Raw genomic sequence first — 25691 nt, forward strand, 5'->3', positions numbered from 1 at the left:
GGGCTACATAGTAAGTTCTTGTTTCAACAGGAAGCAGGCAGACACAGGCGCTAGTGAGATGTCCCAGTGGTTAGAGCACTGGCTACTCTGCCAGAGGACCTAAGTGTGATTCCCAGTACCTACATGACAGCTCATATCCTGTACGACCCCAGCCCCAGAGGATCCATTCAGGTCTTCTAGGACTGTAGATTTCCCTACCAAGTGCTCCAGATGAGTTTGCTCCAAAGGTCAGTCTTTCTAGACAGTGCACACACAGTACCACATACCAGGCATGGGTAGGCTTGCTGCTCATCCCTGTGGTTTCAGGCAAGCTTCTTCCCTTGTTTGTGGCTGAGAATGAAATATTCATGAACTTCGGGTGTTGTTTGAGACAGACTCTCACTGTATATCCCTGGCTGGCTTGGAACTCACTATGGACCAGGCTGGTCTTGAACTCACAGAGTTCCACCCATCTCTACCTCGTGAGTGCTGATATTAAAGACCTGGGCCGACACTGGGCAATACGAACTGACACAAGCCCCTCCCCATGTCAGTGGAAAAGGCCAAAGTCCTCAAAGAAAATTAACTCAAGCCGAGTGTTTATCACTGTGCATTTTTCAAGTTTCTGCTTAGCTGCTCATGACTAGACACAGATGAGACGTCTGTGCTGGGTGAATAGGGTCATCTGTCACGTTCCACTGAATGAAAGTAGCTTTGGAGTCTATAGAATGTCTCTTCCCTTTATCCACCTCTCAGCGGCATGCGAGCCTCCCTGCCCCCCTGGGCGCCAGAGACCAGCCGCCTGGCCTGAGGGCACAGGCTCACCCATCTGCTCAGCTTGACTGAAGCAGACCGTCAGCCATCCCTGGGCTTCCTGGCTCTTCTAAATATTTAATACTCATCTCCCTCGTGTCTGTGTTCAGGGGGAGTAGCGTGTTTGTCAGAAGTACAAGCGGGGATTGAATACACATAAAACCCAGATATATGGAGTTGCGATAGGAAATTAGACTAAAAGTCTTACAATGTAACCTTTGTAAGAAAGCATTGAGTGTAAGGAGTAGCTCATGAAGGAAGGCAGAGCTGGGGGTGGGGGATGGGCCTGCTCTTGATGCCCTGGGTGTTCAGTTAATACAGCTTTGGAAGAGAGTACAAAACGTGTGTGACTATGTGATAATAGCCAATAATGTGGTTTGGATATTATAAATTAGCTTTATTTTTATGGCTTGTTCTCCCCCCTAGCTTGTAAGTTATGACTTTCATTTATTTAACTAAAAATGAAAGAAGACTAGAGTTTCTTTGTATCTGTTGTATGCTTTCACTAGGCTCGTGGCCCCATGCTTTCTGGGTAGGGGGCGGAGCCCTTGTTGAATCAGTCAGTTGCAACACTGACTGACAATTAATTGGAACGCCAAATAAAAAGTTCCTTTTGAAACAGAGGAGGGGTCTGGCGGTGGAGGCAGGAGGATCAGGACTTCACTTCAGCCTCAGCTGTACCGGAGATTTGAGGCCAGTGTGAGCTGCATGAGACCCTGTCTTAAAACAAAACCGATGCATATTAGAGCTATTAATAATTACTGCCAGCTTGGAAACCAGTGCAGACCACATCCATTCACTCAGCGATGAGAACTACTTCTAGGAACAGCGTACTATAATAACAGTACCCCAGGGACCCTCCTTATAAATAAAGCACACTGTGTTTATTTGATCTTTACCCATTGAAAGTGCAATTCCAGGCTTTGGTTTTGAATGTTGAATTTTGTTGTTTGCTGTGTGTGGTAAATAAATGAAAAGAAATATCTTTTTGCATAGGAGAGACTATGTTCTTTGAGAACAGTTTGAGGGGCTAGAGAGATGACTCGGTGGTTAATAGTCCTGGCTGCTCTTAAAGAGACCTGGGTTTGGTTCCTGGTTCCCAGACGCAGTTCCCAACAACCTATACATTGAGTTGCAGGGATCTGACTCCTTCTTCTGACCTCTGAGGTAACAGACGCACAGATATGCAGGCAAACATTCACGCACGAAAATGGAATAAATGAATCAAATGAATCTTAACAAAAATTAAAAATAGTTTAAGAGTGTACCACATATTGTGCTGTCTCATAGCCTCTCTGGTAATTATTTGGTTTAAGAAATACACGTGATTGAGAAAGTTCTAGCTAATTGATTTGCAGAGTTTTGCTTCTTCCTCTTACCCGCTGTTGCCACAGTTTAAATTCTCTCGTGTGTTTTTCCTGACACAAACAACATAGATTAACTTTTTTCCCCTATGAGGTGTCAGGTTTTGTGCTCAGGACTGTAGACTGGCCGCCCTCTCCACACCAGTATGTACAAATCTCTATCTGTTTTGGTGTCCTGGGGCTGTTCCACTGTCCCTCACCTGTGGCTGACTGACATGGTCCCCTCTGCAGCTCTGCACTTAGAAAAAAAAATTTATATACAGTTGAAGTGATGAGCGGATAGTTTTTAAAAAAAATTATTTGTCAACATGCTTTTTTGATTATGAAAACAATCTTTCCCTCCTCCCACCTTCCTTCCTTCATGAGTAACTCAAAATAGAAACTGATAAAAATCGTATATAGACTGTCCAATCAGCTTTAAGAACCAGTAACATTGTGGTATGTTTGTAAGTGTTTTCCGTGTTTGTGTGTGAACATGCACTTGCTTTCAGTAGTCTTGAACCTTAACTTTTCCATCTTGTATTCTTGTATCTTTAGAAATATTTTGGAAATGTACTTGTGTGTGTGTCTACATGTATCCATTGTGTGTATGGGTAGGTGTGTGTGCCTACATGCACACACTAGAAAAGGGTACTTTATTCCCTCAAGACAGGGTCCTTTATGGCACCTGACTGGCAGTCAGAAAGCCCCCCAAAAACTCCCATCTCAGCCCTACACAGTGCTGAGGCTGCAGGCACAGTTGAACTATATCCAGCTTTTTGCACTGATGTTGGGGTTTGAACTCAGATCCTCTTGTTTATATAGTGAGCACTTTTACCCACTGAGCCATTTCCCTAGCCCCGAATTTTGTTCCCCTCCACCAAGTAAAGAACCTTCCATTTTAGCAATTTAAATTTAAAATCATCAATAGGTTTTAGAAATGTGTATAAGTTAGGCATGGCGGTACATTAGGGTAGTTTCCAACAGTGGGGACACAGGTTAGGTGGATCTCTGTGAATTCAAGGCCAGCCTGGTCTGCATAGCAGGTCTCAGATAGGCCAGCCAGAACTACATAGAGATGCTGACTCATACATGCGTCACACGTGCGCATGAACACGCATACACACATACACACACACACACACACACACTCACACACACACTCACAGTGTCAGTGGATACATAGTATACCTAGAGGTAAGTTGTAATATTAATATTATTTGATATGAGAGCGTAAAGCTTAAAATATAATTTGTATGTAAATGAACTGTCAACTGCTTGAAATAGACGGTTTTCATATTTAATGCATTCTCCATATGTGAATATAATTATTTGTTCCATATTACAGTGCAACGTTGATTATAATATGAAGTGTAACTAGCTTTCACTGTTCTTTTTAAAGCTGGACCTCCGTATACTTTGTATTTTGGTATTAAATTCTATGCTGAAGATCCATGTAAGCTCAAAGAAGAGATAACCAGGTATGGCATTGACTTTATCTTTGAATAATGTGCTGTGTGAAAGGCTGGATTAAAAGCCGATTAAAAGTTGGGCTGAAACACTTGCCTGTGTATCGAGCCACGTGTTGCGATGCGTGTGCCGTGAGGATTAAGTTGTAGCCTTGCTGGGGAAATGACAGGACCTGGGTGCCCTGCTGATAGATTTTGCATCTCTGGGATGGGATAGTCTTTGTCATGGTTCAGTCTTCAGCTTTTGTGTTTTTGTAAGAGCACTCGTTTGAACTGCAAACGGAGGGCATTTTGATGCTACTTTTGTGTTAATAAATATATATTAAGAAAGCCAGTTATTTTTCTTTAATTAGTTGTAGATGAAACATTGGCTGTTTAAATATTTCACTTATCTCTGCAGGAAATGAAAAGATAAGTCACTTTTAATATTAACAGAGGAAATAAAAGATCAGAATTATAATGTGTTATTTTGTCTTTCTTACCAAAAAAATATTTCAGTAAAGACAGATTTTCTCGTTGGTATTGGTTAGATAGATCACCAAAATACTCCACAGCCTCCATAGAGAAGGCCATGGCCTTCCTGATGAACTTCCTTGGCCGGCGAACTGGCTGTGAAAGCAAAAGCATTTGTCATAACTCACACAGTTAATTTTCCAGGGAACTTTTATTATGGACTGAAGTAAAGCTTCATACATTATGGGAAAAGCTAGAATTCAGATCGACAAAGGCAATCTGTGTGGGTTTTTTTTTTTTACCCCTTTCTATTCCATCTTTTTATATGTGCATCTGCATGTGTGTGGGGCTGTGCACATGCAGAGGTCAGAGGTCAGAGGTCAGGTAGGTATCTTTTGCAATCGTTCTTCCTTTTTGAGGAAGGTCTTTTATTGAGCCGGAAGCCAGTTTGGCTAGACTGGCAGACTAGCCAGCCCCAGGGAAATGTCTGCCTCTGTGACCCAGTGGTGGGCTTGTAGGCATGCACCCTTGTGCCTGGCTCCTAACATGGTGCCAGGGATTCGAACTCATGCCCTTGTGCTTGCTCAGCAGCAGGCACTGTGTGGACCTGGCAGTTTCCCCGCCCCCTTTGCATTCTTGTGCTTTTCAGCTCAGACTTTCATCTTTATTTTGGACTCATTGGGCTTTCCCGTCTCACTTTGATAAGGGACATTTGGTTTAAAAGCAGCAAAAGTCCATTATTTTGATGGATTCTGCCTCGGTGTCTGTCTCGAAAGACTTTTGTAATCAAGCATTGTGTAAGGTGATGTGTGTTTGATTGCTAAGTACTTAGTCAACGTGAATTCTAAGTAGTCCACCCTCTGTCCTGACGGTACAGTGAAGTTGCACTCAGAGTTAGTTTCCAAAATTGTTTGTGTTAAGGAGGGGAAAAAACAAGTTTATAATCCATTTCTTTACCTGCGTTTAACTCATATAAATGGGGAACAGAAAATTTCCTTCTGAATCAACTGACGCTGATGCCCCGCAGCGTTGCAAGCACAGCCATTTCCCTTTGGGCATCGCACCAGATGCTACAAGAACCAGATGACACGAATAGCTTATAGGTAGTGACTAGAAACAAACTTAAACATAGGTAAGCTAAATGCATGTTTAATAAGCGATCACTAGGTGATAGGCAGAGGACGATGCTGTGGGCTCCCGTGAGTTGCTGCACCGACAGGTCCATGATGCAACAGAGTGGTGAACAGATGGCGTAGAATAACGTGTGTGTGTGTGTGTGTGTGTGTGAGTGTGTGAGTGTGTGTGTGAGTGTGTGTGTGTGTGTGTGTGTGTGTGTGTGTGTGTGTGTGTGTGTGTGTGTGTGAGTGTGTGTGTGTGTGTGTGAGTGTGTGTGAGTGTGTGTGTGAGTGTGAGTGTGTGTGAGTGTGAGTGTGTGTGAGTGTGAGTGTATGTGTCTGAGTGTGAGTGTGTGTGTGAGTGTGCGTGTGGAGTGTGTGTGTGTGTGTGGGGTATGTGTCTGAGTGTGGTGTGAGTGTGTGTGAGGTGTGTGTAAGTGTGGGTGTGAGAGTGTGGGTGTGTGTGTCTGAGTGTGAGTGTGGGTGTGTGTGGGTTGGTGTGGGAGGTGTGGGGGTGTTGGGGTGTGACTGTGTGTGTGAGTATGAGTGTGTGTGAGTATGTGTGTGACAGTGTGTGTGAGTGTGTGAGTGTGTGTGAGTGTGAGTGTGTGTGAGTGTGTTGTGTGTGTGTGTGTATGTGTGTGTGAGTGTGTGTGAGTGTGTGTGTGTGTGTGTGTGTGTGTGTGTGTGTGTGTGTGTGTGTGTGTGTGTGTGTGTGTGTGGAGTGCGGTGCACAGGTGTTATGGCATGTGTAGAGGTCAGTCTTCTTTCTTACTGAGGTAGGTTATCTCTTGGTTTGGCTGCTGTGCTGTGCTGTGCACTCCTGAATGGACCGGCTCAGGAGCGTCCATTGTGTTTTCCTGTCCCTGGCTCCCATCTTGTGGTAGGAATGCTGGGATTGCAGTTACCCACTCCCACATCATCTGGTTCCGGAGGTGGAACTCAAGTCACCAGGTTTGCTCAGCAAACGTTTTTATAGGCTGAGCTATTTCCCAGGTTAAAAGCTAAAACTGAAACTCAAAAGCAAAAACTCCCTTATGTGCAATTAAAGGAAAACCATTTTTGTGGCTAGTATTTCCAAACTAAGTTTCAGTGCTTTCACGTTTAAGTTCAGGTAGGCGTCCTAATACTTGAGAAACTGAGGCAGGAGGATTGCTCTCAGTTGCAGACCACAAAACAAGCAAGAAAACAATCACAGATTCCAAGAAGATGCTTATCTTGATTCTGTTCTTTGGGGTGTTGGTCCAGCCTACTCTGTAATGGTTTTCGCATTTTTATAATTTTATATGAACTATAAGGTAACGGAAACTTTTGTGTGTATAGTCTTCCATCTGACCGGTTGTGTAATTTTGAGAAAATTGTGTAACTTTTTTTAAAAGATCCCAGTTTCCTGGGGTTGGGGATTTAGCTCGGTGGTAGAGTGCTTGCCTAGCAAGCGCAAGGCCCTGGGTTCGGTCCCCAGCTCTGAAAAAAAAGAAAGAAAAAAAAGATCCCAGTTCCCTGACTACATAACAGAATCACAGGGTTTCCATGTAAATATATTTTAAAATATCATAATATTTCATATATCTTGCTTGGACCTTGCTGTTCAACTAGTTCTGTTCTGATAGATGGGGTTTTATATTTGTACAGAAAGATGACTGGGGGAGTGCAGTCACTTGGCCCACACAAGCACTGACTCCTGTGCAGATGCTGTAAATGCTCAGTAGATGGGTAGGGCGGCTGAGATGGGACAAATGATAGTTTGTATTTCATTGCTTCAAGAAATAGAAAAAGATCACCGTAGAGCCCTGAGATTGGTCCAGGTCTATCCACGTAATCAGAACTGTCTAGGTGTATGAGTGCCTTTAGCTATGCATCAACCTATCACGTCTTCAGAGCATGCGTGTCTGGAGTCGGCGTGTTAAGACTGGGTCTCCTCACTTGCTCTCTCGTCATTCAGTAGCCGCATGGAGCGTCCTGCTCTGTGTGACTGTCTGAAGAGAAGTTCTGGCTTCCATCTCTGGAAGGAAACAGTTTTTGTATTTCTAACTGTGTAAGGTGTTTTGTTTGAGTTTTTTTTTTAATGACCTCTTAAGGAGGTCATTTTAGTTTCTAAAGTGTTTCATAGGATTTTAGTATTAAACTCACCCATTTTCATTACCTGGCCCTTGATCTCTAGCAAGAGAGTTGGCCCAAGAATTAAGCATGTATCTTACCATCTACTGCACAACATGAGCTTAACCTGAAGGATAAGGAGTTTTGTTTTGGTTTTTTTTTTGTAGGGTATTTAAAAAAAATCCTCTTTATTCTAAAGGATGGGAAGTGGGATACATGTGGGACAACAGACCAGGTTAAAACATGCAAAGACCGGAAGAGTTAGGTTAAACAGGACGGCAGACAAGGTTAAACACACAAGGGTCCTGGACGGTGTGGAGAGGAGAGTTACAGCCATACTGTCAAATATTTGTGATTGAATGTGGCTGTCAGGGATGGTTTTCCTGCATTCCTAGGTCCCTCACATGGCACCTAAGAGCATTGTGTCAGCTCCTAGAGCAGCCAGTGAGGAGGTTTTGCCTCAAGCCTGCACCCACACTCCAGCTTGATATCAGTCTTCTGGAAATGGCCAGTGTGATCTCTACCATTTAGATTTCTTCATAGGGCTTTAGCTGTAAGCAATTGGAGGAGGGGCATTTATCACAGAGGATTTCTACACTTGATTTATTTTCCTTGTCTTTGCTTCTCCCTGTGGCATCAGGCATCATCACCTTATAGAGGAAGGGAGATCACAGGGCAGCCTGAAGGATATGGGTATATGAGGGCACATTAGTGGCGGCAACTGGATACAGTGTGCTGGTTTGTGTGGATGTGTGTGTGTGTGTGTGTGTGTGTGTGTGTATGTGTGTGTTGGTGTCTCTTTTTGTGTGCGTGTGTGAGTATGTGTGTTTATGCACATGCATGTGTGGATGCCTGTGTTTATGTGTGTGGATGGGTATGTCAGTGTCTCTTTGTGTGTGTGTGTGTGTGTGTGTGTGTGTGTGCGCGCGCACACGTATACGGGTGTCTTGGTGTCTCTTTGTGGGTATGTGCGTGTGTTCACATGTGTGTGTGTGTGTATTCATGTGTGGATGTATGTGTGTGTATATACAGAAGCATGGGTAAGGATGCATGTGTGGATGCATGTGTGTGTGCATGCATGTATAGATGCATGTGTATGTATAGAAGCATGTGTGTGTATGCATGTATGGATGCATGTCTGTGTGTGTTTGTGTGTGTGCGTGTAGGCCAGAGGTCACTGGGTGTCATTCTTCAGGCACTGTCCACCTTGAATCCGGAGATGAGTATTCTCAGTCCATCAATTCCTCGATTCCATCAGTTAGGCTCGGTTCGCCTGGGAACTCCAGAAATGTGTTCCTATCTGCCTCCGGCAAGCTGGGCGTATAAGCGTGCTGCCGTATCTGCGTTTCAGTGCAGGTTCTTGGGATCAGACTCCGGTTCTGCTTGTACAGTGAGTGAGTGCTTTTATCAACAGTGCCATCCTCCAGCCCACGTATAGTCTCCTGACTGGGAGAGTTCTGGGATCCAACTCCTTGGGCTATAGTTCTGTTTCTGTTGCTTACCTGGCAGTGAGATCTTGGGCCAGTTACATCATCTGTGCAATGAAGATAACAGGGCTGGCCTCGTTTTTTCCTGGGCTATTGTATGTAAAAGCCACAGAAGGCGTTAGTCTTTACAGTGCTGAAAACACTCCTTGGCACCATGACAATAAAGGTAACAGGGAGCGAGCCAAGCCGAAACAATGAGCCGAGTCTTACTGCGTGGGAAGATAGATGGGAAGGCACCACAGTGTTGACTCTGGCTGGGACACATGCTTTGGGGCCCTGTAGCTGAGACATAAAATCCAGGCAGGGTCCTTGTGATGTCTTCCTCTTGAGAACAGCATTTGCTGACGTACTGACAGCGTTTATACTGACGATGGCGACTCTACCTTTAACCTTCTCACTGACCCCATGAGTTGGTGCTGTCCTTTCCCAGTCCTGAGAGGCTGCAGCCTTTAGAGAAGCTAACGCACAGCGAAAGGCTACAGATGCAGCGTGAGGCAGAACCACTGTGCAGGCCAGAAGGTCTGCCGAGAGACTTCAGTAACCCAGTGTGGCCGTGTGACGTGCGTTAGGTTGATTTCATCCCTCTTTTTTTTTTTTTTAATTGAAGATGCTTGGTTTTCTCTTGCTGGTCAGGGCCTGAAGCTTCAAGTCTGAGCAGCACCAGAGAGTGTTAATCTCCTTTCTCCATTTCTCTTTTAGATATCAGTTTTTCTTACAGGTGAAGCAAGATGCCCTTCAGGGCCGTCTGCCTTGTCCTGTCAATATTGCCGCTCAGCTGGGAGCCTATGCCATCCAGGGTACGTTCTGCAGTCCATTTGCCTCAGAAATGCTTGGGGGAAATAGTTGAATTTTTTTTTATTTGTATGTAAGCTTATATATATTTTTTGCAACTCTTCTTATTAGATACTATTTTGAAAAATAAAATGCAACCAATCAGAATTCAAATCTTGACCTTCAAAATCCCTTCAAAAGATAGAAGAATGGAGCTGGCTAACCTTTTTCCTTAAAGGGGTTGGTATGGTTCTAGAAATGGTTCTAGCTTCAGGATTAACCCTGATTCCTAAGTAGAAAGCCACAGCCTCTTTCTCCCCTCTGCCTGAGTTCTGTGACTCTGTAAGCCCAAGCCCATCCCTGTCCTGTCTCAGAGACTACACCATGGCTGTCAGCATGGTGACAGCAAGCCCAGAGTGATACTTCCTGGGTCAACATGGTGGCCGTGTCAGGTGACTCTGAGTTAGTTGGTCCCTTTGAAAGCTAAACCTGGGTGTGTTTCAAATTTGGTGTTGGAAAACGGAGGCAGATAGCTTGGTCTTTGAGACACTATAGACTAGACATTAAATAGACTAGATGTCTCCAGCAGAATGTTAACTAGATAAGCTGACGTGGGGCTTCGAAGGTAGATTATTGGAGGGAGAAGTGGTTTGCTTCTCTGTTGAAGGTTGTCAGACAGACCAAGTCTGTCACGTGCAGCATGGTTCTTTTGAGTACCACGTTCACTCGCTTGGTTTCATGTCCGAGAAGGAACATGGATCATACCAGTGTTGCCAGAATATATAACCTTAAACTCAAAACGTGTGCATTCACTGTATTTGTAAATACTGATAAGAAGAATTGAAATAAAATGATGACAGACTGTGGGAAAGCAAACAAAACACTCTATTTTCTAAACCCTAGTTTGTTTATACCACACTCATGTCTTTGGTGAAGATTTTTCTTTCGTGTTTTATTAAAGCCATCGAGTGGTTACCTTAGCCGTGTTGTTTTATTGATAAAAGCATTTGGAGAAAAATGTTTAAGCATGGTGGATGATTTCTGTTCCTCTACTCTTAGAAGCACTTCCCACAAATATTGTTACCTGTGACAGCGAAGGGAAAAAACTGTATGAATAAAAAGTTATTTTGTTTTCCAGCCGAACTGGGAGACCACGACCCATGTAAGCACACTGCGGGGTACGTGTCGGAGTACCGGTTTGTTCCTGATCAGAAGGAAGAACTGGAAGAAGCTATAGAAAGGATTCATAAGACTCTAATGTAGGCTCATTACCCATCGCGACAGCCCTCATCAGTGACAGCCAAGACAGTTACAATGTTCCCCGTGATAGGCTCCCCTGTGCTGTGGGCGCTCGTTTGCTTCTTTTACAACAGTAAATGCTCAGAAAGCCCCAGCTATCCAGATAGTGTAGAGGAGACCTATTCCTAGCCTGGTACTTAAAGTCACCATGGCTGCAATCCAGGACTCCTAACCCCTCGTCCCTGTATAATTCCCGTAGAGAAAATTGATTTTGTATGGGTTTGGGCACTGCGAGCTGCGTTCTGTCGTTTTTCTCATCACTAGTAACCTGTGAAATCTTATAATATGCAAATACTACTTCTAAGTATATGAAAATAGCTAAACATGCCTTCATGTGTTTGATATTTGCCCAGTAGTAAGTATATATGTCTTTAGAATTAGAAGCAAGAATCCTGTCTAGGCCATGCCACATGAGCCTGTGCACGAAGACACAGGCTTCTGCAGACGTTATGCCAACCCTGAGGCACCGTGAGGGTCCATCTGCTCCCCTGAGAAGACTTTCAGTTAATTGCCCAGAGCCATGACGTTATAATTTCATTATATGTATTTTGGTTAAATCCTCTGTACTGATTAACTTCACTCTTTTGCTTCTTGTGTAACATTCCCCTTCGAATATACTTAGTTACAGATCTATTATAGTTAAGAAAAATGTAGAATTAATCTGCTCAGCAAAAGTGTTTGCTGAGTGGATCTGCCTCAGTGGTTAGCGGCAGAAGTCAGTTGTGGAGTAGCAGTCGGAGGAGCCGGCTCTCCGTCTTGGATTAGCATGCACTAGAATGCTCTCTTGCCTGGAAAGAGAATCCTTCATTTGAAGGTTTTTGCTGAAGTGGATGCTAACAAGAGAGAGCTTGTTACACATTATAAAGGGCAGTGTGTTTGGCACGGACTGTGAATACTAATTCTACTAGGAGTTTGAAAGTCTAACTGCATTTTGAAATTATAGGGTTTCGGCTAATGGCCCTCATACGTGTTTTATGCACTTGTGTGGCCGGTTGTCTAGGAACGAAGCATGATCAAAGTTTGGCGGTTTTCTTGTGACCGGTTTATGAAGAACGTTCTTCCAGGCTTTCGTCTAAGTGCACAGAGGCAAAAGTGAGGGGACACATCAGAGAGCATGTCTCAATTCCGAGACGTTCTTTTATCTTTTGTTAGCCATCACCCCCCACACACCCCACACACACTCACAGCTCCCCCCACCAGTTCATCTGTGGAGCGTCCTGGCAGATGCTCGCCCTTATTAAGAGCAAATGGTGTTTTCTGGGTGTTCTCCAGTAAAGGCCTTAGGAAAATTTCTGTCCTGATTTATGAAAGCGACAAGCACTGTACAGTTTCTGTACATTAGCTAATGTGCTTCCAGACGGCACCTGTGCTCACGAGCTGCTGGCGTGACCCCTGCTGGGCAGGGCCCTTCAACTGTGCACCCGGTGTGGTGCCAGCCCCAGTTGCTCCTGAAGTGCGGCTGCCTCTGCCCCTGCCACCGCTGCTTCTGGTGTGTGGAGACGTCTTGCTCCTTGGGAAGTGACTGTTTTTTTAATTTGAACGCTTATATTCCCAATAATCTCTTTAGGAGCTTTTTAAACAGAAAAACTTTTAACACATACTGAGAATTTGGGAATAGACTGTAAGAAGCAGAAGTAGGCCTGGTAAATGAAATTAACTTAACCTAAATGTTACCTTCCTGTCACCCAGAAGGCTGAATCCTTCCGAGGCACCGAGCCTTAGCCCTTGCTAAGTTAGTGCAGAATGTCCCTTGTTTGCCCAGTGAACACCATGGAGTGTCCTTCTCTGTGAGTGGAGTAGCTCTCGGTAAAACACAGCGTTGTGTTTTTTCTGGGTGCAGGGGTCAGGCTCCTTCCGAAGCTGAGCTGAATTACTTGAGGACTGCGAAATCCCTGGAGATGTACGGCGTTGACCTCCATCCTGTCTATGTGAGTAACGTTTAATTAACACAAAATATTGTAAGCGGATGACATTTTTGTTAAAAAGTCAGAGAAACTCCCTGAGGGAAGCTGCGGCCCTCCTGTCTAGCAAGCAGAGGATGACACCGCCTCCTGTGGTTTCAAACTGAAAGCGGCCCTTATGCAGAGCAAACCCTAATGAGTTCTGCATAAAAGTCAGCGATTATATTTCCAAGCGTTGAAAACAATCAACTGGGCTTGCGAACACAGTCTGGACAACAGTTCCAAAGGGCTCAGCTAAATGTCAAAACGGTTTAAAAACCAGTCTGTAATTGACGCCATTAGAAAATGGAAGGACTTTCTAAAAATAGATTTTTTTTTTGTTATGGCTGAAAAAATGAGTTTTTTGCCAGGTAAAGTAGGTGTTGGGCAGTGGTCCTGGCTGGTGGATGGAGTTGAGTGGATAGTGTTCTGTTGACAGGAGAGCGGTTGTGTGGCTAGTGGTTGGCCGTTTTCTTCAGTAGCCAGGAAACCTGCCAGGTGTTGTCAGTGAGCGTCCATCAAATCCTTATGAAATATTCTAGAGCCAGGTCCTACCCTCTCCAGCATTTCTCTGAGTATCTCTTTCCTATTTGCACCCCTGCATTTATTTTATAGCATGTCTTTGGCTCATTAGTAGTTTCTAAAACAAGAAACCTATTAATTCACGCTTCCTATTAATTCAGTCATTCAGGAGTTTGCCGTGTAGCCCAGACTGGCTCAAACTTTGCTTGTCTTTACGTGTGGGGTGCCCGGATTCTAATTTTTAGAGTTAGAAACATCCTTGAGTATGCATTCAGTGTGTCAGTGGGAGTTACAGACTTGGAGGAGGCAGAAGTTCTCCGGTATTAGATGCTGGTCTCGTTGGAGAATGAAACGATGCCTGCTTTAAGAACGCCTGTGAGGTCTGGGTGGCAGAGTTCTGAAATCTTAGCACTCTAGTCCCAGGTCGAGGCAGGGCCGTCTCATTTGAGACCAGCCTGGAAAAGCAACGGAGAGAGGAATCTTTAAAACGGAAAGTGGTTGTCCTCTCCCTTGCTGGCCAGGTCAATCCTGGTAGGTTTTGAGGTGTTTAAAAGATACACCTCCTGGGAAATGTATAGAGGCTCCTGCATTGTGCTTGTGGAAAATTCTGCAATGTTTATCTTCATTCATATTCAACTTTTCCAGTTTGGGAGGGTGGTGGTGAGAACCTCTGGGAAATGACCCGGATGTGTTGGGTCTTCCTTCCCTCCGAGGATGAGTTTCTGGAGACAGAGGTTGGATTTCTCTGGAGCAGTCGTCTTCTGCTTGCAGGAAGCAGGTGTTTCAGCGGACAGCTCCGTGCATGTTCTTGGTATCCACTTGGCCTGCGGCTCTGCCCATCCCAGGGTCCTGTCTTACTATTTGAGATTTACCGTTGCCTGGAAGAGAAGGTTCTCCGGGGTTTATGAGAAGACGTTGCTCTTCTCAATTTTTGAGAAGCCTCAAAGTTACTAGTGGAGGTAGGAGGGGCCGTGATAGACGTCAGGAACTCAAAGCCTCTGTCTGCAGGCAGCTGCCTAAAATTTCTCCTGGTCAAAGCTGGGCCTCACAGCTTTATCCACACCTGAGAGCAAAACCAAGACAAACGTCCCTTGACAGAAGCCGGCCGGTCTCGGGTTGTGGCTACAGGATTCTTTGAAGCCCCAGTATGTGTTTACACTCTGCCTCCTTCACTGGCTAGTCTGAGGTAACCGATTTGGTCATTCATCCTCATCTGGATTTTAAGCTGCATGGTGATTCCACCTAGGTTTAAGGACCCGTGCATAAGCAGGGTCGGACTGTGTGTTGGACTGCTTCTTTTCACGAACGGAAGTCACAAGTATAGATTCGACACTAGGAAACCTACTCTGGGATTGGGGGGAAGGAACGTCAAATTAATTACTATTGAAGGTTAGACAGTGTTTTGTTTATTTGATGTCTTTCAAAGCCCAAATCCAGTATTACTCCAACAAATTACATCTGTACGGCCAATGGTAGTTTTCACCAAGAGGTTCTTTATGAATAAGGTAACGGTTTTAGGAATATATGTTTTGTTTGTTTGTTTGTTTTTTCAGGGAGAAAATAAGTCCGAGTATTTCTTAGGATTGACTCCAGTGGGTGTTGTCGTCTATAAGAATAAAAAGCAAGTGGGGAAGTATTTCTGGTAGGTATAACTTGGGGACAGCGTCAGTGTTAAAGTGTGTATTTGTATCCACTGGGCTTTTGGGGGGCTTGCAACTTGTGTCCTTTCAGTAGTGAGTTGAAAGGCGGATGAAATTGATTGTAAGTTTATGTAACTTCTTTGTAACGTTCAGTTGTTGTTCTGGGCTCCTAGTTTATGGAACTGTGTAGTAGGATTTCCCACCCACTCTCTCCCACCCACTCTCTCCCACCCACTCTCCCCGTGTGCCGCTGGACCATGTATCCAGGACTAACTGGTGTTTTAGCTCTAAGAGGAGAAGTGGAGGGATTGGGGAGGCCCTGTGTATGTCTCAAAGGTGGTCCCTCTAGGCCTGGGGACTCCAGGTGGAGAAACAGGACGTAAGGAGGATGCCCAGAGTCGAGGACGTCAGGGATGCCCTGCAGCGCCCGCCACAGTAGAAAAGAGCCTGCGTTTCTCAAGCCTTTTCTGCTGGATGCCTCTATGACTTTCTGAAAAATGCCGAGCCCTGGAAACAGCAAGCACGAGACAATGTCTGCTTTGTCTTTCAGGCCTCGGATTACCAAGGTGCACTTCAAGGAAACCCAGTTTGAACTCAGAGTCTTGGGAAAAGACGTAAGTTTCTGTGGGCATCTAGCTGCTCTGTGAGAGGAGAGGATGCTGTCTGCTCATTGGTCACTTAAGAGATACGTGGAGTGAAGCTACCATGCTTTCTTCAGCTGTGGCCTTGCGGAACGAGGTTGATTATGTCACACACACATTTCTGCAGAGGGGGAAGAGGAATGGTGCCGGGGAAACGCCATTTCAGTTTTAGCAAATGAAAGCAAACCTTTCCAGGCAGAGGAGAGAACAGGGTGATCTGGGTTATATCTCAAAGTTGCTTTTCAGTCCTGCCTGTGAAGGTGGGATTCGTGTAATCTGAAAGGCGTAGGCTGTGCAAAACTGCAGAAACGCATCTTCATTTGCTCTGAAGTAAACAGAACAACCCACTGGGGATCAGATGGTCGTAGCCTTGCTGGGTGTGATAGACGAACTGGATGGAAATTCTGGATGCTTCCAAGGGAGACCAGAAGCCAAGGGATGGGGCCTGCTGAGCTCATGGCGCTGTGGCAGTGTTTGAGTGGCAGGTACAACGTGTGTGGCTCTGCCTGTGTTTTCACATCTTCACAGGTAGCTTGTAGAAGCTGGTCCAAGATGGCAAGGTGCGAGAGATTCCATTTGATCTGCCTGTGAAGATAACGCTGCCTTCTGTGCTGTTGGCGCAACCCATGAAGGATAAATGGGTGGAGAGGAGAGGGAGGAGGAGCCTCTCCTCTGTCTCCTTTTATTGTGATTTCATGCGAGTGAAACAGAGAATGGAATTGAACTGACTTCTTTTATGTGTCTCATAAATTCATCTTTAAACAGGCTCTTGGTATGTTTTCTTGTCTGGCCTCTTGCTGTGTAGCCCAGGGTAGCCTTAAACTCACAGCAGTCCTCCTGCCTCAGCCTCCAGGTGCTGGGATGACAGGTGTATGCTACCACGGCAAGCTTTGAATTGACCGTGTTTCGGTGCTAGAGAGATTTTAGGTTTAAACCGGTGCTTTTATGACCACACACGGAGCTGTCAGCACCGTGTGTCAGCCCCCAGGGTTGGGGACACAGTTTTTAACAGAGCATCTCACATCTACAGACTCCTCCTTAGCATCTGTTCAGTGGCTAATGAACTGATGTTTGAGGTGAACTGCAAAGTTAAAAACTCTAATACTACCTGTTCTTCCTCAAGGGTGGTGGTTCTCAGCCTTCCTAGGGCTGCTACCCTTTAATGTGGTTTCTTATGCTGTGGTGACCCCCTCCCCCAACTATAAAATTATTTTTGTCCCTATTTCATAACTGCAATTTTACTGCTGTTGTGAATTGTAGTGTCTGTGTCTTCCAATGGCCTTAGTCAACCCTTATAAAAGGGTCATTCCATCCCTAAAGGAGTCATGACCCACAGGTGAGAATCACCGCTCTAGGGCGCCCCCTACCCCAAAGATTTAGTTGATGAAATTAGAATTGGGTTTTGAGGTGAATTTGAACTTGTGAGATTACCAGATCTTCAGACAGTGGCAGGTCTGAAGTCACGTACAACTATAAATTAATTGTATAGTTTCTTTATTTTGGCGGGGGCTTGGAAATTAATTTTGTTTTTAATGTCTAATTAGATATGTCGTATCTAAAAGATCCGCTAATGTATGAGTAGATTAAAGTCATTTGAGAAGTAGAGACGCTAGTTAGTGGGATTTTTGTAGTTTTCTCCCTGTCTTGCCATGGGGTTTATAGGACTTAATGCAAAGAACCCCATGTACCAAATGCAGGCTAGACGGGCCCCCCACCCCGGGTGCTATTCCTGCTATTCCAAGCATCCTTCCCCTTAGGCCTCAATGATTTTTATGAGTCCCTCTTTTCTTTTCTTTTTTGTTTTTGAACTATGCATATGTTATCACTGTGGAGCTTTAAAATTTCTTCCGTTGTCTCAGAAGAACTTGCTAATGTCGCCAGCGTCTTGAACAATCACCAGCCAAAACTGAGGACAGCAGGGTTGACGTCCTCGTGTCTTACCCAGCTCAGCCTCCGTAATACATCTCCAGATAGCAGCTGGATTCCTAGGCATTTATACACTCAGCCTGTGTCCTCCCTAGAGGTAGAATTCATGTCATTAAGTTCCCGTGTCCCCACCGTCCGGGGTCCTTGGAGCCTGTAGGAGTCAGTGACTTTTGTGTAAGGTGCCGAAGCTGGCCAGTTACTGCAGAGCCTTTCTCTGTATAGCCCAGGCCATGACCTTGAACTCCTCATTGCCCCCTTTATCCCGTCTGATGGGATTACAGGCACGCCTCATCCTAAATTTGTTATTAAATAGGCATATTAATTTAACCAAAACATTCTATTTCCTGAGTATTCTTGCTTACAGGGCTTTTTTTCCCCCCTTTTTTCCACCAGGGTTCCTCTCTGTGAGGCAGTGATTTGCATAATGGTAGAATTAAGTTGATTATTATGGGGGCCTAGCTGTAATCACAGATTGAATTAAAAAGCCCGTTAAAACCCATCACCTGGAACAGTAATCTCATTCAGCTTGAAAAATGGCTGAAACGCTTAGTCTGCTGGTTTTCTGGTCGGCTGGTCTGGTTAGAGGCTTAACTCTGAGAGCTTAGTGCTTTGAGGCCAAGTTCAGAGGCTTTCGGGCATTGTATACACTTCAAAGTGCCCTGCGGTTTAAACCGCACCTCACAGAAAATGCAAACTCTGAGTAAAGGTTTTGCATAAGAATGGGAGAAGATACAGAAAATACAGCATGGAGGAGAAAGTATTTTCTATTATCCTAAAAATTAGAGGAGATGATTTTTAATATTTTGGTATGATTGCTTATAAATATTCCTGCTCCATTAGTGTGAATGTGGTATGTGTTTATATGTGCATATGCACACATGATCCTCGGCATGATGGCGTACGTCCTTCTGTGTTCTGCGGCCCAGTCTGGCCTTGGAATTACGAGTCTTCTCGCCTCTGCCTCCGGAGTGCTGAAACTGTAGGCAAAGCACTGTGCTCAGTGCGTGTGAGCGTTTGTACTCGGTATTATGTCATACACATGTCCCTTCTTCTGATATTCATATATATGTGCCTGCTTGGTTTACTGTTTCTTAGTGCAAATGTGCACTTTCTTTCCATTACACTTTCTGACTGCTTTTGCTTTGTGTGTTTTATTTTTAATTATGTGTTTGGGAGCGGCTATGTGTGGGTCCGTGTACATGTGAGCACACATGACAGCACTGGGTTTCTCCAGCACTGGGGTTGCAGGAGCTGTGCATGACCCGGATGATCAGACCTGAGCTTCCTTCCTTCCTTTCCTCCTCTTTCTCTCTCCCTTCTCTCTCTCTTCTCTTTCTTTCTTTTTTCTTTCTTTTCTTTCTTTCTTTTTTCTTTCTTTCTTTCTTTCTTTCTTTCTTTCTTTCTTTCTTTCTTTCTTTCTTTTTTTAGGCAGCTTCTCAATTTGTAGCCCAGTTGGACTCAGACTCCTTCTAGCACTCCCACTTGAGCTTCTGAGTGCTGGGATTGTAGACATGAGCCCCACACCCAACAGCCGTGAATTCTGAATATAATTCTCATGAATTGTATAGATCAACAATTACATATATATATATATATATATATATATATATATATATATATGAAGTGGCTAATGTGCTTCTGTTATTTCTGTTTCCTGTTTGACCACATTGGTCAGAATGTCTGCAAGTGTTAACTGGTCTGGGAATGTAAGCCCTCTGTGGGTCTCGGAGTACTTCTGTCTCTAACCATCCATCGCCTGTCCATCCCTGAAGGCGGGAGATGACAGTGTTTTGCCCAGCCGAAGTACTGAGGAGCTCTAACTCTGCACTTAACCACCAGGGTATTTTGGATGTGGGGAGACAGACAGAAGAATCCTGGGTACTTAAGAGCCTTTGCCTTGAGAGGCAGGAGAGCCAGAGCCCTCCTCAGTAGGAAGGACAAGGCTGTGTGTACCTGTGTGGGAGGAGGCCCAGGAGCCCTCCTGTGCATGGCTTGAGTTTGAGGTTTTTTCCAGGCATCTCGGCAGAGATATTGAATAAAGACTAGACTGTGTGAGTTTAGAGTTCAGGACCAGAATCAACATAATATAAGAACTTGAGAATCATTCGCATATCCCAGGATGCTAGTTTTGATAGAAGTTGGGAAAGGAGTTAGAATCAGTTTTCTCAGCTCTGGCAACAATGAGAGGGTACGATTCCAAACACCTAGCCTGTAACCTGACAGATAGGAGGTGTATTTGTGGGCTATGAGAAAGAGAGAGTGAGCGACACGAGAAGTCCTTCATACACTGTGATACTTAGCTCGGCTAAGCTTAGTGTCATAGGATGTAAGACCAAAAGGCTCCTGGCAGCCCAATCAGGAGTAATTAAGCCAACTGGCAGAGCTTGGGAGAGCTTTAGGGAGCATTTGCAGAAAGTGATGGTAGCCAGGGCTGGTCACTGCTGGCCAACCCAGGAGGTTGGCTTACATACATGGGGTTCTTCCACATAATGAATGTACATCACTACTGCACAGTTACTGTGGATCCTCTCATTTTGTTGCTTGACCCGATAATGTCGTCCTCCATGCTCCATGCCTCCCCCTTGTTACAGACTTTGTCAGCTCCCTTCGGTCTGGGATGTTTGCCTAGCATTTCTTTCTTTTATGGCATGGACGTTTTAAACACCCTCCTCCCGTCCTGTCACCAGGCAGAGTCCTCTCATGCTTCTCTGCTGATTTGTGGTGAGCGTATGTTTCGCATTCCCAGCTCCATAGTCACACTGGCGAGGTCGTGTCTGTCTCGGCGTTTCACATCTGGAGACGCATAGTGGCCATCTGCTGGCCCTTCTTGCCTGTTGCATTTGATCTGTGGGCTATGATGTCACCTAATTTCTCCAATGTATAGTTCCTGTTGTGGGTAACCCCGCCCCCCAAGCTAGGAGGTAAGTTTTCCGTGGGGAGACATGGTAAGTCACGGCAAGCACTTCTCTGCCTGTCAGAATTCTCCTGTAGTCAACATTCACCCAACATTTTTATCTTAGCCGGTCTTTCACGGTAAGGCTGGAGAATGCTGGGTTTTGGATTCACCCACGTCCTCCATCTTGAGTTTCAGACCTCAGCAGGCCACTGTATGAAGAGCTCTACCCTCTCTCTCTTTCATTATACAACAGTTTTTGACATGGCCTTACTAATCTTTTTCCCCTCAGTGACTCATGCTACATTCCTGCACCTGGAGGTTTGGATGCCCAAGAATTCCTAGGTTTGATTAGTAAGCTTTTCCCCAAGCTTGACCTCTGTCCTCATTATTATTATTATTATCTTTCCTTTAGAGAGCACCATGATATTTATGCATCTTGTGTCTATTTTGGCCCCAGTTTTGGTTCAACCACATCTTGAAGATCTTTGGTTCCTTCCAGTGGGAAATGATTCAGATCTTGGAGAAATGGGTGACTGTTACTCTTTGGTGACCTTTCTGCTGCCTGAGCTTTTCGGTGGCCAGAATCTTTGCATGCATCTATGCAAACACTGCCCCAGATACACATACATGAACTAGGAGTGTATACATATGTACATGTGTATTTAAGTGTGAGGCGTACTTGGGTACAGTTTAGAAGTGACGAGCTTGCATCACTTTCTTTCCTACTCATCTCACATTTTAAGCCCTTTGACCTCGAGGACCTCCCCTTCCGGTATCTGTGCATGTAGTCATTTGCTTAGCCCTAAATTACGCATCAAATAGTGTTAGAGTTGCGTTGGTCAGAACACTGAATTTGCAGTCTTTTCACCCACATGTGAGGACCTAAACTGTCTCGGTTCACAGTTTACTTGGCCCGCCCTCCGTCCCTCATTCCTTTCTTCCTGCTTCATCGCTGTGGTTGTATATACCCTCACAATCTAATTAGGTTTATTTATTTCCAGTTACGGTTCCTTCTGCCTCACATTCTTGCTTGTTTAAGTCTAGGGTTTAAATATGTAGAAGATTAACCTTCTCAAGGTTGAAACTGTGCATAAAGATACGCTCAGAGCAGCATCCTGAACTCCCATACTCTCTGGGCTTTCTCGCCTTTTCTTAAAGCTACTGAATTTTACTGCTTCCTAGATAGTTTTTTTTTTGTAAGGAAAAGGTGTGTGTGTGTGTGTGTGTGTGTGTGTGTGTCTGCACGTCATTCTTTCTTAACCTGAAGGTTGCACAGTGTAAAGGTATTTGTACTTTTCTCCTTATTTTTGTTCCAGAAATAACTCTGTTGTTGAAATATTCAATATCAATCCTGGGCTTCTACCCCGCCTTTGATCATTTAGTTCCCAGAGAAAAGACACACACGACCTTTATATTTACAATGTCCTTATTCTGCACAAGAGCTGGGCGGGTTCTGTGCTATTATGTCTATTTCCCAGCCAGTAACCCCATTAGATAATTTGCCATGTTTTGTCTGGGCTGCTCTTAACTCCAATTAGCCGAGCCACGTGGCTGTTATTTTAAGATTCTTACTCCATGACACCTTCTCCTCTCTCCACCTTCTTCTTCACCTCTCGTGGGTCTTCTCTGACCTGGAACTGGCCTGGGAACCTTAAACCCCACCTATGTCTCTCCTGCCCAGCTATTGGCTGTCAGTATCTTTATTTACTAATCAGAAATGACTTGGGACAAGGTCACACTACCACACTTGGGTCAACCAGGTCTTGGGGGCCTGCACTTGACATCACAATACATAGCACCAGGCCAAACCTCGGCATAACTCTGTGTCCGTCCATCAGGAACTTTCTAGTTTTATATTTAACCATTTCTTCCCGGATGCTGGGCTGGAACCCAGGCCTTGTGTCTACACCCGAGCCTCGCCTTCTGCTTGCTCTCATAAGCATCAGTGGGTGTGGTCCCATGGTGTGGTTACCCCATTGCTTGTTCGTGAGTGTCAGGTATTTTCTTTTTAATATTTTATGTCCCTTTGATGAGTAACTGTCCATCAGTGTGTGTGGAGTGGCCGTGTGGCATCAGGTCTTTGGAGTAAGTTGTTCAGTCAAACAGTAAGCACACATGCAGGCTTTTTGCTTGACATTTCTATATATTCCTCCCCGACTCCAGACCCTCACAGTCGTTCATTTCTACACACAGTATGAGGTGTCTGAAGAGACCTGGAATATAGATGATCAAGTGTGGCCGTCTTAGCAATATTTGGGCCCCGATGCTTGTAACATTTTTGTTCCAGTCTCTTATAATTAATGATGGATTTCTAGGCTCGTGCTTAGGTCGTGTGGCCTAAGTTCATGGCTACCATTGGCTAACGTTCGACAGTTTGTTGTTACGGTTTCACCCATGTCCCATGCCTGTAGTAGGGGACAGGGTGGGGATGGTGGAGGTAGAGTGGGGGATGGTAGCGTCTACCTGTAGACACCTTAGGAGACTGAAACGACCTAGTCCAAGGCTGGTGTGAGAAGCCCTGTCTGTGCTTCTCACCTGAGCCGTGTTGTGGCCCCTGTGGCCTTCTGTGATATCACCCTGTGTCTGCCACCCTTGCCTCTGGCTAGCTTGTGCTCCTGCTGGAGGGAAGCCTGTATCTTTCAGCCCATGGTTCTTTCCTCCTCTGCTTTATTCGTTACTTGTTTTGTTGACTTTCTCCATAATCAGAATAGATTAAACCACTTTTTCCCAAAAAGGAGCAACATTTTTAGAGTGAAGACTATCAACTACCATTAAATGTAAATAAATGGAGTTAACCCATTAAAAACTCACTGCATCTTACCTGATGTCTATGCCTTCACTTCAACAAACGCAATAGTGTCATTAGAGTGTTTCCTAATACCAGCTCCCAGCACGTTACCCACTCAGCCAGCTCCACGGCCCATGCTTTAGTGCTTTGGCTGCAGAGGTCAACCAGGGTCGCAGAGTTTAACCCTGTTTCAAAAACCAACTGCCACCACCAACAAACCCCCGAGCCAACAGCTATGCTGCATATATTTCAAAGGTATTTATAATTAATGTGAGCACATGTGCACACTGTAGATGATGCACATACGCTGAGAAGTGTTTGTGTTTTCTATCCTTTCAAACGGGAGTACTTAAAGTACCCTTTCTTAAGACACAGATCTTTGTCCAAAATAATTAGGCAAACCTCCTAGTTCCTTGTCTAGTGGACATTGACAGTGCACATTAAGCTGCGAGTGATTACCCAGCATGCCCCATACTTATGCCTATGGCCTAATGCACTCCTGTTGGGCCTTATCCTTTGAGGGCAGTATGGTACACAAAGACACAGCTTGGCTTGAAAGAACAGGTGAGATGCACCCAGGACTTCAACATTTCTCTCTGCCTCCCCTTTTCAAGGAATAACAAAAGTGGCATTTTAAAAAAAATCAGGTTTGGACTTGGCGAGCATTGAAGGACGATGAAAATCATTAGAGCAAACATCACGCCTGTGTCTCCTGCACGCCGGCACAGTCCAGTGTTTTAAAACAGCAGCCGTTCGGTCTCAGCCGTTTGAAAGGATGAACTTTCCTCCCATACTTAAAAGTCTGTGTGTCTGGTTTGAGTTTCCAACCAAAGAACATCTACCGTTCGCAACATCACTGCTTGCCTTTGTTCTATCAGAGTCGAGAAGGAAGTTACCTTGCTTGTTGCTTAACGAGCTTTTTATCCCGTTTGTTTCTCCCATCATGCCTGAAGCAAGTTTAAAAGTACAATAGACCGGGCTGGAGAGATGGCTCAGTGGTTAGGAGCACTGGATGCTCTTCCAGAGGACCTGAGTTCAAATCCCAGCAACCACGTGGTGTGTTACAACCATTTATATGGAGATCTGGTGCCGCCTTCTGACCTGCAGGCGTACATGCAGCAGAATACGCATACATTAAATAAAAAATTTAAAGTAAAAATACTTATATAAATCTTGTTTTTAGATTAGTGCAAAAATATGTATAGTATTTCAAACTTAATGTTTCTCTTGAGCCTCTCCTGCTCCTTGGTGAGGCCTTGGTAGGAAGCCTCTTTGCCATAGTCTTCAGGCATTTTCACAACTATGGCTTACCATCCTTAGAAATGCTCATCTCTTGCTCTCCAGTGGCCTGTGCGTCTATCCTTTTAAAATTGCATTTATTTAACATGGATTTCTGTATGCGAGTGCTTGTGTATGTGTGGGAGCACATGTGTGTAAGAGCACACATGGAGATCAGAGGAAAACCTGTGCAAGTTCGTTTTCCCTTTCCATCATGTGAGTCCCAGGATTGGAGTCAGGTCATTGACAGTTTACCCTGAGTGATCTTACTGAGCCCGTGTGCTTGAGTGGCTTCCAGTGACCTTGGATGTGGGAATTGTTTAATAAGAATGTGCTTGTTCCCATAACTCCTGGGGGCTGAGGAATGACAGGACACGCACCTGTGGCTGCATCTCCACAGAAACAAAGAGAAGATGGTTGACTTTGTGACAAAGACTCTTGTGTCAAGAAGCACAGGCTTGAGAGACACTGAAGATGGAGTGGACGCCCAAGTGGCTGTGCCTTTTCAATGTGAACCACTTCAGTAGTGATCCTGTCAGCAGTGACAACACACAGAGCAGAAGCCAGCAGAGTAGCTGTGTGATACACACACACACACACACACACACACACACACACACACACACACACACACAGAGAGAGAGAGAGAGAGACAGACAGACACACACACACAGAGACAGACAGACAGACAGACACACATGCTTGTACTTGCATGCACTCATGCATACATGCACACACACATACTCACGCACACGTGTACACACACACATGCTTGGACACACTCATGCACATGTGTCCACATGCGCACACATACTTACACACCCATCCTGAAGCTCACCAAGAGAGACATCCAGCAACAAAGAGCAGAAACACCTAGAAAGTGAAAGGTGCTTGGTTGGGAATTTGTGGCTCTAATAACACAGGTGCTCAGTTCGCCCCGATAATGCAATCAAAGATGTGCCTCAACTTGATGCTCCTCAGAGACCCCAAGGACAGAGGCACCCACACTCTATCTTAGCTGCAAGGGACTTAAGCTTGGCTAATTTACCAACTGAGAGGAACAGACCCAGACCACAGCTCTGCTTGTGGCAGCATGAACGGCTGAAGTGCTCGAGCCGTTCGGGTGACTCAGCACGCTCGGGATGCTGGGGGAGGGAGGGTGCATTAGCTGTACTCACACAGGCTTTCTTCAGTCAAGCTTCTGAGTGGAAATGTGTGAGTGGCCATGTCTGTC

General features: G+C 45.0%; 1 protein-coding gene across 1 annotated transcript in view; it reads left to right on the forward strand.

The window, feature by feature from the left end:
• Epb41l4a (erythrocyte membrane protein band 4.1 like 4A) overlaps positions 1–25691 on the forward strand; it is a 205883-nt gene that overhangs the window by 115136 nt on the left and 65056 nt on the right. Inside the window, exons 4-9 of the mRNA XM_032885655.1 lie at positions 3538–3616; positions 9456–9553; positions 10666–10786; positions 12667–12754; positions 14842–14930; positions 15479–15542. Coding sequence (XP_032741546.1) covers positions 3538–3616; positions 9456–9553; positions 10666–10786; positions 12667–12754; positions 14842–14930; positions 15479–15542 — 539 coding nt within the window. The remainder of the gene's footprint in view (positions 1–3537; positions 3617–9455; positions 9554–10665; positions 10787–12666; positions 12755–14841; positions 14931–15478; positions 15543–25691) is intronic.

Source organism: Rattus rattus, chromosome 15, assembly GCF_011064425.1.
Source record: "Rattus rattus isolate New Zealand chromosome 15, Rrattus_CSIRO_v1, whole genome shotgun sequence".
Lineage (NCBI taxonomy): Eukaryota > Metazoa > Chordata > Mammalia > Rodentia > Muridae > Rattus > Rattus rattus.